The 18564-nt window shown below is 40.4% G+C and overlaps 1 protein-coding gene across 2 annotated transcripts in view; it reads right to left on the reverse strand.

Annotated features, from left to right (window-relative positions):
* The window catches only part of kif26aa (kinesin family member 26Aa), a 115484-nt gene that overhangs the window by 64307 nt on the left and 32613 nt on the right, over positions 1 to 18564 (reverse strand). For both annotated transcript variants that reach the window (XM_055016090.1, XM_055016089.1), the window contains exon 4: positions 17108 to 17232. In XM_055016090.1, the coding sequence (XP_054872065.1) occupies positions 17108 to 17232 (125 nt within the window). The remainder of the gene's footprint in view (positions 1 to 17107; positions 17233 to 18564) is intronic.

Genomic DNA, 18564 nt, shown 5'->3' on the forward strand with positions numbered 1-18564 from the left:
AAGAAAAACTGTATCATCTCTGCAGAGAGACACAGAGTCAAAGTATCGTCTGTCGGTGCGGATCCACAGATCCATAACCAGGCCAGTTCAGATCAATACTCCGAACCAGACACCGATCAATATGAGGTGAGCAGCCCCAGGCAATCTGTCAGAGTTAACCTGCAGAGAGGTGAGGATCAGCAAAGAAAACTGATTTCTGAACAGCATATGGCTTGAAACTCTTCTCTTTTACTGATTATAGTCTCTCAGATTTGCGGAGGTATATATCTCATATATCAGGGATTAGGTTTATGTGCAAATAAAACTATGAATGGTTCATTAAATTGGTTATTTAACACTTTTTTTCTTTTGTTTTATCTTGTTTGCACACCCATCACAGAGCATCATAAAAACTTTAGACATTCAAAGACTTAGAGTTTCATCACAAGTCAGACTTATGGCCATCATGAACTATTAAAGGTCCCATATGGTGAAGCTTTAATTGTGCTTTGTGGTCGTTGTAAACCCAATTGAGTAAAATGAAAGCTGTGAAGATAAAAAGACATATATTTCTGTCATTCCTCAAGCTTAAAGAAAAGGCAGAAGTTAAACTGGTTTGTTAACCTCACAGCTCTATAAGCCATGAACACTATGTAACACTTAACTAACCAACCGTCGTCCAACTTAAACAGGCGCAGAGAGAGTTTTCTTCCTGAAGAAGGTGGAAACAGTAGCAGCTCCTTTTTTCTACTTTTTAGAGCCCATTTAGACCAAGCGCAAAAACCAGGTGTTATAGTCTCATGGGGAAATACACCATATTTGCTGTATTTTGAGGTGAAAATCTAAAAAATACACTGTCTTTACATGTGAAACTTTGATTAATTTGCTAAAAAGAGGCACAATATGGCCCTATGAAAACAAACCCAAATCTCTTGAGTTCTGTCCAGTCAGAGGTGCTGACATCACTAACTCAGTTCTGACCCAGAATGTCAGCAGAGCCTCCTCGGGTTGATATTTTTCCCCATAGCTCAGAGTCTTGGTGTCCACAGCTCCTCTTCCTGTCATGCTGAAAAATAACTTCATTACATTCTCACTGAGGAGAAAAAAAAATCATGAGAGGCTGCTGCAGCTCCTTCACCCCCTCCTGAAAAAGACACTCTGTCTGTATTAAGGTTTCTATGTGGGGAGAGTTTCTCATAACGCTGGCTTTATTCTCACAACGTAACTGATGACCTCTGACTTAAGACTTTGCAGTTCCGCTAAACATAACAACTGGCGAACCAGGTGTGTCATATGTGCAGATAAAGGCGGATCTGTGGGGTTTGGAGCTGCTCCAGTTCAACATGTTCTCAGGGCGTCAAATCAAACGTCAGGTTCAGCCCTTGTTAGCCTGGGCAGCCGTTAGCTTGTCAGCAGCTCCACCTCTGCACCGTCAGCTCTTATCCTCTCGCTAATTATCCTGCCACATAGCAGAGCGTCTGCAGGTCTAAACTTAGACTCTGTCCTCCACCCTCTGCAGCAGCCTGATGGAGAGAGAAGGTTCAACTCCCTGCAGAGATCCGAGGGTCAGGATGATGCTGGGATGAGAGCAAAAATAGACAAGAGAGCTTGAGAAAAACACTTTTTGTCCTCAAGTGGACTATATTGTAAAATGTAAGGGAGCAGAAACAGAGGTGTAAAGGCTGAAATGAAGAGTGGACTTTTGCATCTCTAGTATTCACATTACAGCAAAAAAAAACAAAAAACAGTACAGTGCATTGTGGTTGATGTATTTAGTGCGTAGAAACTCCAGTTACTAAACAGTGCTGGCTCAGCTACAGTGCGAGCAGTTAGTCTGTACAAATCTGATAGTTGCACTGTAACAGGTGATATTTAGATAAGCACATCTTAGCAACTACATTATTTTTTGTTTCTTTAAATAACATATTCAACTTCCCGCAGAAAATAATTTCAGCTGGAAGTTTTCTTAGTTCCAAGAAGGTTCTCCTTAGATGTCTAAAGACAATCTGAAAGTGTTTGGAGATAACATTTTTACACAGTTAGCGTATGTCCGAATGCTGTCGTATCATCGAGAATGTCCTTTGTTATCACGTAGCATTGCTTCAGTGTTTTACAGAAGAACCTTCCAAAATGAGTTACTTCAACAACATCCCCAATCATCTTCAAAATATGTTTCACCCTTGCTGCCATGTCACATTACAGGACCATTTTAGTTTAGTTAGGTAATGTTCTGTCTTCTGAGGCCTTGATATCGTCTTGAAAACATTCTTTCAATGTTGGATTGAGAATGTTTTGCCTTTGTCATAATCCAACACAATCTGTGACTGTTCTGTACTGCATAATAGTCTAGCTATGAGAGACTAGAGTGGGATTGTTGCACATTTATAATGCCCACTGTATGGGTGGAAAACATCCAAAATAGATGATCAGAACATTCCCTGATCACCCTAACGGGTTTCAGTCAGGACACAGAGATCAGTTAAAGTCACAGTTTTTCCTGAGATAGATTTCCATAATTTGAGCCCCAGATTGTCAGTGAAGTTCAGTTTTATCTGTATATTCAGTCTGTTTATGTTCAAATACATATAATTTGCTGCACATCAGTAAGCTTGTAAAGATTATTTCTGCTGTCTTGAATAAAAAAAAGGTGTTGGCACTGGACATGGATCATTATGTGAGGTGAGGAATGAAGGCAACTCTCACAATACAGATCTGCTGAAGCTCCACACAGAGGAGTCCTCAGGTGGACGGCAGTGAATTAAAGAAGCAGCGGGTCTCTCTGTTTCCTTCAGGCTTTCATCTGTTAAAAGCTCTGCACTGAGGAAATAAAACATCCAGGTTTGGGTCTCAGCAGGACGCCTGATTCAGGGAGGCTTTCATGCCTGCAGCAGACACTCTGGATGTGGGTCACATTACTCCTCGACTCTCCTCGGGCGGCCGGCTGACCTCCTCCCTCTGCTCATATATTAACACAACGCTCTCAGGGTTGAGAGTTTGAGTCCCAGCAGAGCTCCTTGGGCCTATTCTCTGCTCTGTTTTACCATCTTAAATTAGGTTTCTGTAAAATTTTATGGTCTATTTTAACGCTTCCATGAAAAGCAGAGGCTGACGTCACACTTAAATTTGCTAGCAAATGTTCTTCGATGGACCTGCACAGTCTTCATGTGGACGCTGAACAAAAACAGGAGAAAAACTATAAGATCCAAACATTGCAACATACTGATTAGATTTTTTGAATGAAATCTGCTCAAGAACGCAAACAAATAGATTTGGTGTCACTAGGAGGATGTGCAGAAGGGTGTAATTTATAAAAACTATATTCACAATAAATTAAAGTGCCTCTTGATGATAAATCTAATGCTGGTTTTAGAGAACTTAGAACACAAAGTGACCAAGTAACACTAAAATCATTTTTTTAAAAAGTCATGTAATCCAAATAATAATAATAATAATAATAATGAGGTCAAATATTTGATATTTTACATGAAAAATGACTGAAATTTTTACTTGAACAATTTCAAATTAACATTCTTCCGGCTGACTAATGGCTTTATTAGCTGATTGTTTTGGTCTCTTTGTATATACCTTCAACAGATTGTTTCATTTCTATCAAAGCCTATTTTCTGCCATTTATAAAAAATCCATCACAAAAAATGACCATCAGCTGTCAATATCTGTTGATATCAAACATTTACCATGATAAGCTATTTAATTATATGGTCCAGCCCCAGTCTGACCCCAGAACTACTGCGTTAACTGTGTTTAATATTTTTTACATGTACAGTAGATGAGTTGCTTCTCTGTGTTCAGTCACTTTCCTGCAACTTTTCAAAGTCACAGCAGCTCTGATTGGGTTTCACTGACATCAGACCCTGCATGGTTAATAGGCTTGTTGTTAGCAGCCATTTTCAGGTCATATTTTGGTGCAATGCTGCAGCTGTGGAGCTTGTTCAGTCATCTGCAGCAGGACTGACGAGACCACAGACTGATGCAGAGAATCCCTGCAGCACCTATGTTTGGGCTGGAGGATTTAGGAGAGACGCTCCTCCATCCAGGATGTCAATAGAAAAGCTCGGGCCAAAAGCCAGAAATCCACTTTGGGGAACTCGACCTTCCTCAGTGGGGAGCTGGATTTAACATTAGTTAATTTTGGCTTTTCACTGCAAAACAGACACATTCTGGGAATAATCACTCAAGTGCAAACGGCAGAATCACAGACTAAGTGGGCGTCTGTACCTGCTGCTTTGGTTCATGAAGGTGCAGCTGCAAAAAGTGTTTAAGAGCTGTATGAAGGTCAATATGCTGTAGATCAGAGGGTGTGAAGATAATCAGATATACTCTCAATAAGTCACATCACTGGTTTCATGCTCTGAAACAGCTGAGCAAATCATAGAGAAGCAACACGGCTCGGTATCTACTAAAAGTATCTGGTGACTATTTACACCACATATATATATATATATATATATATATATATATATATACACACGCACGCACGCACGCACAAGGTGAAAGTGAACGGGATATTAAACAGAGTTTGCAGGTTTGATTTATCCCCTTATAGGAAAGAGTCACCATAAATCACTACAAAGTTGTTCTGAGTGATCAGCTTTATCCTACGATGAAACACTTCTATCTTCATGGGAGTGATCTCTTCTAGGATGATGACACCTCCATCCATAGTGCATGAGGACTCATTGAATGGTTTAATTAAACTGATGTGAATAAAATGCTTTGGCTTTTATCTCCACCCAACTGAACACCCGTTGGAAACTTTGGACCAGTGTGTCAGTCGGTTAAACTTCAAATGAGGGAGTAACTTTTAGAAGAATGGTCAGCACATGATGGTCGAACGCCTTATTGAGACACTTGTAACAGCGGAGAAAGACCATCCAGCTGATAATCAAACTGAAGATTTGATGCTCAGAGTTTAACCACCCGGCTGTCGGGTGAAATATTAGATGTCTAAAAAGAAGCAGCCTGTCAGTCTCATTTTAACAATTGTTGTATTCAAAGATATGTAGAACCTGATTACCTCCTAAACTGAGGTGAGTTTAAAGGCATTTTTAAGTAGAATTTCATTGAGCTCATTGCTTATGAATGAATCTATGCAGGCTGAAGCTGAATCGTTTTCTAACACTTTCAGGAGATTTGATCATGGCAGATTTTTTTGGCTTGAAATCAGCAAATTTCACACAAATATTTTGTGTTGTTTCCAAAAGGAGATTGTGCGGTATGGTTCTTTGAAAATTGAAACACAATTTACAGCATTTATGAAGCTGATGATCAATTCAGTTTAAAAGGATTAAAGATGCAATAATTTTGGAGAGGTTTTCTCCAGATACTATGGCTTCCTCCCACAGTCCAAAAACATGCTGAGGTTAACTGATAACTCTAAATTGTCCGTAGGTGTGAATGTGAGAGTGATTGTTTGTCTCTATGTGTAGTCCTGTGATAGACTGGTTAACTGTCCAGAGTGTCCTCTACCTTCACTCAGCTGGGATAGACTCCAGCCCCCCGTGACCCTAATGAGGATTAAGCCGTGTATAGATAATGGATGGATGGATAATTTTGGAAGATGAGCACTCTAGTGAATCCTACTGAACATTTTAACACTGCGAAATATTTTCTTCCCATCATGTGAAGCCACCTGTAAAAGCAGAAACTATAATTTAACAAAACAATGCCAGAAGCTCAGAAAACTGCTGCATCAAAAAATGACATTTGTGAAGTGGGAAGCAGAAACCTGGATAAATGCAGCAGAGGAAACTGAGTCAAACTGCAACGAGAGGAAATGTCGAGTCTGGAGAGCTGCCAGAAACTGAGAGGAGCATAAGATTTCAGGCTTTCTGCCAGAAGACAGCGAGGAGTCGACAGTTGGAGATTCAACAGGGGACGACCGCATTAGCATAGCAATATGAAAACACTAGCAGAGGAGCGCGGCTTATTACAGTATGGCAGCCAACAATGCCACAGTTTCCTTTTTTTCACTCCATCTGTTTGACAATTAGCTTGTTTCCATGTTCAGAAATCCCACAATCCCCACTGAAAACACACAACAGTCCACTGGAGCTACAGAGGATTAGATAAACATTCGGAACACATCAGCATTTTTATTCAGTTTAGAAATCCTCGGTGAAAAACGCTTCGATATAAATGTAAATGATTTCACTTTAAATATGAACTGTTTAGAAAATGAGTGATTCTCTGATTTATTAGTTGTAGAAATTGAAACAAATTCAAAACTTTTAATTCTGCTATTAATTTAATAGTTTAAAAAAAATCCTGCTTTCAGTCTCATTACAGGAAAATACATTCCAGATAAGAACAAGTCATAATGTTTTATTTAATAAGAATAGGATTTCAGCTAGCTCTTAACTCAGTTTGTAAATGCATTATTATGCTACAGTAATGTGATTACTTTGTTCAGTATGAATAGTTTTACATTCAGAAATGAGATTACAGTTGCTACACACTAGAGACAGACACAAAAATCTCTATGTTTATGACTTTCTCAAATGTTCAAGTCGCGTCCTCCTGATGAGTCAGAACTTATTTTGGACAAAGGATGGAAAAGACATATATTCAGCTAAAAGCAGCTGAAAAGGTCTAATATTACATTATTTTTGTGCATCCACAGATCTTCCAGGCACTAGACCTACAGTAGGAATGTAAATGATTAATTGTTAATCAATTAAGTGCTGTAAAAAACATAATCAACTAAAAATGTATTTACGGATATAGTAGAAGACATGAAAAAAAATATTACTGTAGTTACTAACTGAGTTACTGTAATACCTGTTTGTGCCACCAGGTGGCGCCTCAGTTTAATAGGATTGAGTTACAGGTGTGTTTGCTGGCCACCCGTGAGGGTCCATAAAGTAAACGCACCTTCCTTTTGTCCAGCTGCAAAATGTGGCCGTCGTATTGACGATCTCTGCAGCATCTATTTGTGAAAAAGGTGTCTGGTGGCTGTCTGGTGATTGTCACAAAAACGGGCCATAAGCTAAGAATCTGTCAACAGAAAATGCTGCTAACATTCAGGAGCAGCAGAACTTTAATTACATGCTTTGAAATTCCAAGTAAATTGATGAAGTTTATCGACGGTGCGCTGCTCTGAGTATAAATACAATTTAGAAGTGGCAGTAAACTCTGATAGTTTTCCAGGATTGATAAAGTTGCAGTGACAGTATTTATGTACCTCTGGTCCGGCTGGACTATTATTAACTACAGTGAACAAGTCCCTCCATCATATAGATCAGATGAGGAATACTTATTGTTATAATGTTACAGGTTATTTACTGTCTAATACTGAAGCTTGTTTGCTGTGTTTAATACCAAATTATCTGAAGCGCGGACAAGCAGTTATAAATTTAATTATTTGTTACCACTAAATTTTCAATTAAAGTAAACTGGTGTATACTTTGACTGATCCTCAAATTCCTAATGTAAATGAGCTGATTTTGCAGGAAACATTAAGTGTAAGCCATTAAAATATTATTGATGTATGGACAAACACCCACTTTATTTCATTCAGTTAAACTGTTAATTGATTACTGACTGTAAACATGGCCAACTATGGTTTAAAGAAACTGTTTAAAATTTGAATCCCTAACCTACAGTATACTATACATCTACACATGTAGAAGAGGAGTCCTAGCCAGACGACCGGACATTGAACCCGTAGCATCCATAAGTGTATTAATAAGAGCCTGACTGGGAATTTTTCCTGGTGGTTCCTTGGAGAATTGTTGCAAAGATTAGGCCACAGAGGCCCCCGTTGCTCAACTGATTGAGCGGACAACCCATAAACAGCAGCTATAGTCCCCGATCCAGCGGCCAGAGGTTCGAGTCTGACCCACTGTCATTTGCTGCATGTCCTTCCTCCACTCTTCTACCCACATTTCCTGTCTCTCTCTCCACTGTCCTCTATAATAAAGGCCCGGAAAAATAACTTTAAAAAATAAATCGTGCCACAATTATAAAAGTGACATCTGTGACAGGACAGCTCCAGCTGCAAACAAGGTGGTTTTACTTTATTACAATATGTATCCATGGAGGTTTCATATCGTAAAACCTGCCAGGCACATACGCATGATACATGTCACAAACATACCCAAGAGGGTCTGGACCAACCAACATGAAGTAGATATGATATGCACATCTCACAAATGTCAGGTGTTGGATGGGTAATGGTGGAACTACTCCATTACTTCTACATTTTGGGGATCAGCTTGTTACCTGTGTAGAAGGTGAAACTCTGACAGGGGACCTGACAGGATGGAGTTTCATTGCAATGAATTAACACAAAGAGAGCTGTTGGTATTTTGGTGGAAAATGTGCTTTACTGTGTTGGATAAACAATGTTCACCAAGCTGTCTGACCACTTCCACACATCGTCACCGGTGTGCATGAACAAGTCAGTCATCTATGTGTGAGCTCCCTCCGTCCAGCCTGGACATGGAAGCTCGCATGGGGGGTCGATCACTTCAACACGAACCCCTGATGGATCCCTGTGATGCTGCGACAAAACATGCTCTTGCCTTGAGGGTTCTGCACAGCGGGTGCTGAGTTTGGTTTGCAATGAGGCGACCTGCCGTAAGAAAGCAGCTGTCAGAGGGCATCAGTATGGAAGGTGTGGGAGCTACTGGTATCATTGGTGCAGCTGCTGTTGGACGTTTGGCTGATATTACCTCGTCTCTGTTTGGAAGCTGCTTGGCTTCAGTTATAATTATCAGTGACAAACCCCACAGAGGCAAAGTTCCCCCTCCTCCTCCACATCTGATATGGTATGCATTAGCTGCTGCATGCAGTTCATGGTACAGAGAGCACAGAGGACAAAGTGCCTTTGAACAGAGAGAATAAAGAATCTCAGCATTTTTCCCTCACAGGACTTCATCTGGTTTTAATTCAGCCTGCTGATACAAAAAGGAGGAGCGCTGTGTGTCTGAGATAATGAAAGTATTAAAGTTGAATGTCTCTCACATGAAACAGAGGCTCCCCAGAACGAAGCTCATCCCACATTCAGCTTCAAGCTCCATCACAACCAGAAACAAGAAGGAGGAAAGAGACTGAGGAGTCGTCCATAATTCAGAAGACAGAGTGAAACGAGTCATTTCTGAGTAAGAACGTCTCCGTCAATGGACACATCAGGATGGTTGTGATGGACGTTGCTACTAGAGGTGGTGCTGTAGGTGCAGATATGAGGCCCAGCTTGTGTAAGAACAAGTCTGACTAGCTTCAAGGGATCCGGGCCAATCTGATTTTTGCAGAAGTGCTACATATTTTGATATTTTGGTGTCTGGGACAGATTGCAAGGTGCACACATGGAGGTTTACTTAACTGAGGCACCACAGGTAAAGGTATTTGACTGGCGTTATTGGTGGAAACTGGGCCTGCACAGGTACAGCCATGAGATCACACTCTGACGTCTGACAGGTGAAAAGCTCTCACCTTCCTCTACATGATCTAATTTCAACTGTTCCAGACTGACAGCTACATCGATGGAAGTGTCCAGGTGGTTACTAGATACTCTCATCCAACCACATTCTGTCTGGTCGGACCAGACAATCACCATCCATCCATCCATCCATCCATCCATCCATCCATCCATCCATCCATCCATCCATCCATCCATCCATCCACTGCCTAATCCTCATTAGAGTCGTGGGGGCCTGGAGTCTATCCCGGCTGACTTAAGGCGAAGGCAGGGGACACCCTGGACAGGTCACCAGTCTATCACAGAGCTACACATGGAGACAAACAAGTACAGTCAAATTCACACCGAGACGCGAACCGGGGACGTTCTAGCTGCAAAGCAACAGTGCTAACTACAGAGTCACTGTGCAGCACAGACAATCACCAGTGTTACTTAAATCAGAAGAAAGAAGATTCCAAAATTAATCTATTATTCTGACGGTAGGAGGAACAGACTACCTCTGAACACCTCTGTGGTTGTATAACTTTCAATTGACCTCCTCCCCAATGGAGACTACCATGTTTAATGGTACCTGAATGATTTCTTGGAGTCGACTCCAAACCAACTCCCACCATGTCAGAGAAGTCATCAGTGTAGCTGAATTTTGTTAGAAAACTTCCCAAACAGCATTTTGCGTCTCACAGTTCAACAACTAACATGACAGATAATCTAAAATCATTAGGCTAACTTGTCTGCATTGTATTCTTCAGTAGTTATTGTGCTTAGATCACCAGTTGATATCGTTCTATGTTCAGAAATCATATTTATGAATATGGGCAGGTGCAAAATGGTCTGTTCTGAGTCTGTAGTTATCATTTAAGTTTAAAAATAACCAGGTTAAAATGATTTAATGTGTTGCAAATCCTAACTTTATGTCAATCTATAATTCATTTGGGCTAAGAAGGCTTGCAAGTTGTCCAGGTGTCTCTACTTGACTCCGTGACTCGACTTTGCTTGACTCGGCTGCTGCTCTTACCATCTGTCAGTTGTGTTCCCATCACTTCTGCCAACTTTGACTGAGCTACAGGAGCCCAGCAGGGCCACATCTGCTGTGGATGCAGTATCCACTGGTGTCTTTAAAGACTCTAAAGTCCCACCACGCTGACTGATTGGTGACACTGATCGCTCATAGAAATTACAGCTGCTCAGTGGACTGTTTCAGCCTCCACAGCACCAATTACACATCCTGTTAGTTTCTGAGAGGAAACTGTTTGAAGTCTGGTTTGGCTCACAGTGACTGCAGACAGACTCACTGAGGATTATTACAGAACAAACAACAAAGAACTGAACACATCTCTCCTAATAAAACACTCACATGCTCATGTGTATTCAGAGTTATTGGGGTGTGTTATCGTTCCTGCTTCTCATTTTGGCTGTGAAGTTCAACAATCTGAGTTACTTCAAGTCTTTCTAACAGATTTTCCTTGTATGTTTACAGGCTGTGAGCCCTGTTAAAATGCAGGGAAATACTGTGGATTAATATTTAGTAATACTGTCTTGCTGAGCAGAGCAGCTTACAAAACACCAACACTGCCTTAAGTCTTCAGTAACCTGCTGCTATAACACTATGATTCATTAGCCTACATGCAGAACCTTAACTACCTGAAAAGTGTCAAAATATTTTAAAAAGCATTATTTTTCATTTTTTTTAAAAAATCTAAACATTGTATGAAATATGCAGTAATGCAACAGTGCTGTAACAACCTCTAGAGGGCAGTGTTGTTTCACTGTTTCAACACCAAAAGTCAGACAGTGATACAGAAATTTGTCTGTCTTATTGTCAACTTAACATGATGGAGCTGCAGCTGGTTACAGGTTTAGTTCAGAGCAGCATTTTCACAACAGTTTCACTGATGAAGATGAACCTGATGATGATGATGACGAGGAGGATGAGTTATTTTCTATGCTGTTCATCAATCCAATAATTTAAAAGGTAAACCTGATAATGGAGTTGATGAAGAACTCATGCAGTGAGTATCCCAGATCAAGTTCAGACTAGTGATACATCTCATATAGTCCCTCAGCAGCCTCAACCCTTCTGCTATAAACACACAAGTAGTTTTCCAGGGCAAATCTGCCGCTTGTAAATTTAGAAGATCTCATAAACTCTCCTGGAAAACCTGAAGCTGCTGTGGCCACGGCTGCAGAAAATGAAAGAGGAGACACGACTACTAAAAGGAGATGGAGTTTCTAAAAGTCTTTAATTTGGAAAACAAAACAGAACTACTTCAGCCAAAGAGCTCGCACAAAAACAAACACTGGAATCACTTCAACTGTCCATCCAGGCTCACTCAGCACAACAGAGAAATGCCCAGTTTTGTGCGATAACCAGGCTGCAAAAACACCCTCCAACATGTAACTGCGATTAGTGATTACAGTTCTGACTGATCTGCATTTGTTAGGTGTCACTCTATGAGAAGAAACAGCAGCTGTGCATAATAGAAGTCAGTAGAAACATGAAATATATTGGACTGAATTGAATCAGACAAACACAGCTTTTGATGTCTAAATCCTCGAAACATTTCTTGATGACAGAAAGAAATGTTTTTATGAGGCTGGATTATAAACCAAAACCTGCACTGTAGGTACCTGTTGCAGGACTACTGCTGTAAATCCAGCTTCGGTGTTATTGTCCGTGTGGTTGTTGTTGCTGTTACATTATAACAGCGGGTTGGTGCTTAAGAAAGAGCAACTGTTGGATGTAAATTAAATGAATACAAGAGCCATCTTTTAGTATGATGTCACTGGATCACTGTCAATGTCACTGGTGTGCGTGTGTGTGTGTGTGTGCGTGTGTGTGTGTGTGTGCGTGTGTGTGTGTGTGTGTGTGTGTGCGCTCTGCAGGGAGCTGCAGGCTAATCGAGCCTTCAAAGATCTTCAGATAAAAGCAGAGTGACTCTCGGCTTGCTCCCCTCAGCCCTCACCGTCCTCCGACAGATGCATGCTGGGAAACCTTTGAAGTAAATGCTGGGTAATACCGACCCCAAGACGCATCTAAAGGGCTTCAGCCAAGCTCAGGTGTTTGAACAGCACGGAGCTGCTGCTGCTGTAGAGTTGAACAAAACACTTTACAATAACCGAGGTGGGAGTTTTTCTGTTTACTGTTGCTTTAGTCAGAGAGGAATTTATACACTGGGTTTGCATTCAAGTGTGTATTTCACAGTCCACGGTAGAAAAGAAAACCTGTGGGTTCTGCTTCCAGTCACTGCTGAGACAAACCAGCATTCTGTGATTTAGTTCTATAAAGACCAATATCTGTATCCAGGAAAACAATAACCACAGTCTAAAGACCTGATTTCACAGGTAGAGCATCGATCTAATCCTGCATTCAGTGCAACCAAAATATGACTGAACACCATCATCTGATCTATATAATTAACCAGCCCTGATCCAGGATATTAGCTCTGTGTAAATAAGCAGTCAGACAACACCACCCATCCATCCATTATCTACACACCGCTTAATCCTCATTAGGGAAACAGGGGGGCTGGAGTCTATCCCAGCTGACTTAGGGTGAAGGTAGGGGACACCCTGGACAGGTCACCAGTCTGTCACAGGGCTACATATAGACAAAAAAGCACACTCACATTCACAACAACAGACACTTTAGAATTATCAATTAACCTCAGCATGTTTTTGGTCTGTGGGAGGAAGCTGGAGGACTCGGAGAAAACCCACGCATGTACAGGGAGAACATGCAAACTCCGTGCAGAAAGATCCCAGGCCGGGTCAAGAACCGGGGATCTTCTAGCTGCAAGGCAACAGTGCTAACCACCGAACCACTGTGCACCCTTCAATATCAACAAAACTCTGACAAAACACCAAATATTGTTTCAAAAGTGTGAATTTATAGCCCTCAGAGACCCAACATGCTTGCTGGTATGAAAGGTATGTTATCTCTTTTGAAGAATCATCAAAATAACCAAATTAATCAGAGCCAGAAACTGTAAAAACAGAAATAATCACCAGATTATCAACTTTTTGACAGTCCTTCATCTGTGAAGTGTCACTCCACTGGGAAAATGATCCAAAGCTAAGCCTAAAATCATGATATTACTTTAAATACATGCATCATTTGAAAATTTTCCAATAATAAACCACATGTGAAACTAAACAAGCCTTTGGCTGAACTGTAAGCAGTGTTTACTGAGATAAGAGGCATATAGAGGCAAAATAAGAATATGTGTCGTGAAATAGCTGCTGAATATCTGTGTAGAGTCACAGTATTGGTAACACCTATGGGCTCTCGCAAAATAAAAAAAATCAAAAGTTGTACATGATGATTCCAGATTTTTGCAATTTTTGTAAGATACAAAAACACAAAAATTCTACTTTTGTTTTTTTGAATTTATAGCATTATAATTGTTATATTGCACAGGTGATATTTTTTGTTCAGTTTTAGTACAGAACTGGATTTATGTGCGTTAACTACATTATTCCAAGCTTGTCGGTCTTCTCTTGGACAAGTAAAGCTGCTAATACTTAAGTTATTATTATTATCAGTTTATTTAAAAACGGACCATGTACAATATTAAACATAAATGTTTCCATTTGATGTATTGCACCAGAGCTAGCTTTAAGCTAATTTCCATCTGCAGTCCCTTGGCAGGTCACAATAAAACACCACAACATTAAAATGTTACAAAAAAGTACATGAAACAGTGAAACAAAATATTCTACACACACGCGTGCGCACACACACACACTTGAAAGCACACATGTGGACACAGTAACACATAAATACCAATTAAAACCATAATAAGTGTGATGTCGTAGTTGGTGATGTTGTGGACGTAGATTTACCTCAAAGCTAAGCTGAATGTTACTAATAGTTTGGTTTCTGCTAATCGGCTGCAGCTGTGAGTTACTCAGTTTCATGTTTACCATGACATTTGCATTCCATGTGTGTATGAGGTGCAGATATATGGCAGTGCTCGTCTGACAGGAGAAGCTTAGGACAGAGAGGTGAGAGCCTTGTCCAGCTTTCTGCATACCACAGCTTTATCTATATTTATTTTTACAATAAAATCAGCGTGTAGTTGTGTTTCCTCATCTCCAAAGACACTCTCGCAGTTCCTCTCTGTTTAATTTGAATAGCTCTTCCACTGACAAGAACCCAACACTTAGAGTTTTTCATACATAGGGGAGTTTTTGGCACCCTTACTGAAGAAGTTTTGGCTAGCACTGAAGGAAAAAGACCAGCGGCAAAATGATCATTTGTTCTTTGGGGTTTTGTTTTGTTGCATAGATTGCCCTTGCTGTACATGGACTGATCATACATATTGCAGCACGCAGCCACCTACAAAAAGCCAATTCTGAGCAGAGAAAACCCTGTCTAGGTTCAGAACTACTGGACTAAGCATTAACCTGACTCCTCAGATGGTCTCCTACAAAGCACCATCTGAGAGGTTGTCCTTGGAAACCTAAAGCACATGCCAATAGTTCCTCTTAGGACTGGTCCGGACCACTGTGGTCAGGCCACAAGCACAAAGGTCGAAGCGTGACCTCATGATCTCTTGAGGATTCAGCCATATTCCAACGTAAAAAACCAGCGAACAGCTTCCAAACATGCAGCACCAACAGTGAAACGTATTTACTGTTGCAGAGGACATTTTGCTGAAGAATCAAAACTTTTACGCTTGATACTTAAAGTACAGTTTGCTGGTAATTCAAATTTAGTAGAATTTCAAGAAAAGACTATGTTAGCTGTTGCAGCTGTACTTTTATTTAAGTAAAGAACGTGAACGAATGAGAATGTGAACCTAAATACAAAATACCTGATTAACGTCATCTGCATGGTCCCAATTTTAAAATAATCTTAAGTCTACTTTTTAAATTTTCAAGTACTATTCCCAGAAATTCTCTTTGTGTCTTGTGACACTTTTCCGATAAATTCATGCACAGCAGAAAAGGCTTTACAACTGCAGGCAGACATTTAACAACAAAGCGCTCCACAGGTTTCAGTCTGAGCAGCTTCTCTGTGCAATTAGACTGTAAGACCATGAAATGTCAGACAGACGGTGGACTCCTTCCTTCGTGTAATTTCAGTCTGACAGGATGTTAAATTTGACCCGTTGTGCTGCCTTCATTCTGTCTCATAGTTCGGTAGAAATGTTTGGAGGAAAAGCATCATTTGCGTAGCAGACTGTGGCAACACGTTACCTCAATGACACTAAGTTACATCAGCAGCAGTAAATCCAGGTTAGACGCCCGAACATGAGCAGCACACGGAGTCGAACCCTCCTGAACCCCGAAGACCAGCTCTGACAAACAGGATGAAAATAGTAAATCTGCCAATTAGATTCTGCACGCAGAGAGAAGAGTCAGGCTTTGACTTTTGAACTGAGTTCTCTCGGCTGAATCTGAATCAGGGAGGGATTAAATGATGGGAAACCTTTTATTGATGCCTGAGGGAGAATTCATGAGGTTCAGTCTGTTTCACTGCACAGATATTTCCTATTTTGCTGAAAGTCGACACAAGTTCAGTTGAATATGGGTGTCCAAAGTTACTTTCAGATTCAAACTCAAAGCCTTAAAAGCACAATATTCCCCTTAATATCCTCTAAAGTAGAGAAGGATATGACACTTGAAATATTTAAGCCAAAGACTCTTTGAGTTTGCTTCCATCACATTCAAAAATAAATATTCTACAAGTCTACTGCTTTGACACACATTTCATCCTGACACGCTGGAGATGTTTCGAAATTTTAATTTAAATAAAGACAAGGAGAGCTGGCTGGATTCAACATGAGATATGGTTAAAGGAGATTGGTCTCTGAACTTGCATTACTTTGTTGACTTTTTGTATTAATCTACTTTAAAATGTATTCAAAGTTTTCCTTGTATTTTCAATTAAAGTACAGGAAAGGAATTAACGAATATTAAGGTGTTTAAATATATTTACTTTTGAAGTGAATCCCTCCTGCAGCGGCTCCTGATGTGTGAACTCCAGGGTCTAACGGTCTGTTTTATTGTGAAACAAGTTGCTCATTAAGCATCATAAAGCTCTGAGAATTATTAGCAACTCATAAGCTGCAAATGTGTGAAATTAGACATTTATAGGTGCTGCTGCCATTTTGTGATTAACAGAAGCATTTTTCATCACCCTTCTAGTTTCATTACAGCTGAGAGTATCGCACGGACATTAAAACTAAGTACTTTAATACATCAACATTAAATCTGCTTTATCGGTGAACAAGAAGTGTGGGAACTGGAATAATGTCAAATATTAGGAGCTTTATAATTCAGATCTCTGTAGGTTCACAACAAAAATATAAATAAATTTTTACCAGACCATTGTGTATTTTCATGCAGCTAATTAAATGAACCAACACATGATTCTACATTTAATGGTTCAAGTTTCTTCTTCAGTTAAAGCCATTAACTGCAGTGCTGTGATGTTTACATGCTAATATAGTGAACGAAAATATAAGAAGGCAAAATTAGCTCGGCAGCTGATGCACCGAATGTCCTTGAACAATAATAACGATGACATAAAATATCTTATTACATTCTGTAATTCTGTCCGTTTTACCTGATAATACCTCACATGTTTATCCGTGGGCCAATAAAATCAAGTTTCCGTGCATTTACAGTTCCTGTTACAATGTGTTTGTTGATAGTAGTTAAAGGAGTGTTGCGTTCACTGACCTCATGAAGAAAGCAGCTGCAGCAGACGGTTGCTGGCTGGTTTGGGTGGCGATGCTGTGAGCCGCTGGTTTAACATCCTGAGTTGAAGTCTTCGTGGTCACATGACCTCCATCTGAAGTCAGACCCTGTCAGATGAGACACAGAGGACAAAGTCTTTACAGCACATGGAAACATGAGGCCCAACATCACCTTCACTGAGGGAGCAGAGGTGACCACAAACTAGAGAAGAGTCGTGTGTTTCAGATGGAAATTTGTGTCTTTGCTGGTTCAACGTGATGAGTTTAGCAGAAAAACTGGAAGAGGCGGGAGACTGTTAGCTGAGATACATGGAAAGATGAAAGAAAAACATGTCTATAATTATTAACAGACTATATTTACATTACAACTTTACAAAAACTGTAGTTACTCCTAAAACATCTGTACATCTGTTTTAAGTAGGAACTTAATGGTTTAAGGCCAATTCTAGTTTTATTCTACTAGACAGATGCTCCTATAATTGAACACAGAAAACATTCAGGGCTCCTGGGGATGTGTCTGTATGGTTGTGTCTTTGCACTTTTTTCCAGGATATAGCAGATGATTGCAGTTTATGCTGTAGCTCTGTGTCAATCTGATTATTCCTGAGGTGTTCCAATCACAGTGGGTGAACACAGCACAGGAATTCTGGAGAATTTAGAACTTGTTTGAGGACTATTGATGGAAAGAATGCACACATCAACACCCCTTTGAATTCCAACTGTCTTCTAATCCTTAACTATGACTTATAATAATGTGGATGATGGATAATCTCCTTGTAGAGTATCTCCTCTTAGCATTTGTTTTAAGCTTTTTGTTTTCCTAGTGCATGTGCAGTCGGTGAAGTTTAAGTGTCAACAGTCGGCATAGTAACAAATTATGGGCTGCATGCAGTCTGTAGAAGGGTCGATGAAGACCCTGGTGAAGTTCGGTGGATGAAGTAATTTACACCACATGTAACCCTACAGACATGCAGATGGCATGACTTGACCTTCATTTTGCCATTTTACTCTGTGTACATCATGAAAGCCGCCGTATTTCAGTAAATCAGTTCTCTTGAACCAGATGTTCTCAGTTCTCTGACTGATGAAGCCCTGTTGATCAGGTACAAACTGCACTTTAACATCCTCTAACAGAGATGACACTCAGCAGCTCCTCCAGTCCCACTGGAGAATCCACAGCAGGAAAACATGGCGGCTGCTGGTGGTCTGTTAGCTAAACGCTCTATTAGCTGCAGGAGGAGGAAGCTCTGGACGAGGAGGTCATTAAGTAATTAGCTCTGGTCATTAGCCTGATCGTTGGCATCCAATCTTCTCATTTTGCTCCATCACAATATGGCTGCTTAGTCAAGAACTGAATGCTTTTTTTCCGGTTCGCTGTGGCTAATGGCTAATCCTGCTGGGCAGCGCTAATGCCCGGAGAGCACCGGGGGCTTGTTCCGC

The sequence above is a fragment of the Amphiprion ocellaris genome, chromosome 12, assembly GCF_022539595.1.
Source record: "Amphiprion ocellaris isolate individual 3 ecotype Okinawa chromosome 12, ASM2253959v1, whole genome shotgun sequence".
NCBI classification, from domain to species: Eukaryota; Metazoa; Chordata; class Actinopteri; family Pomacentridae; genus Amphiprion; species Amphiprion ocellaris.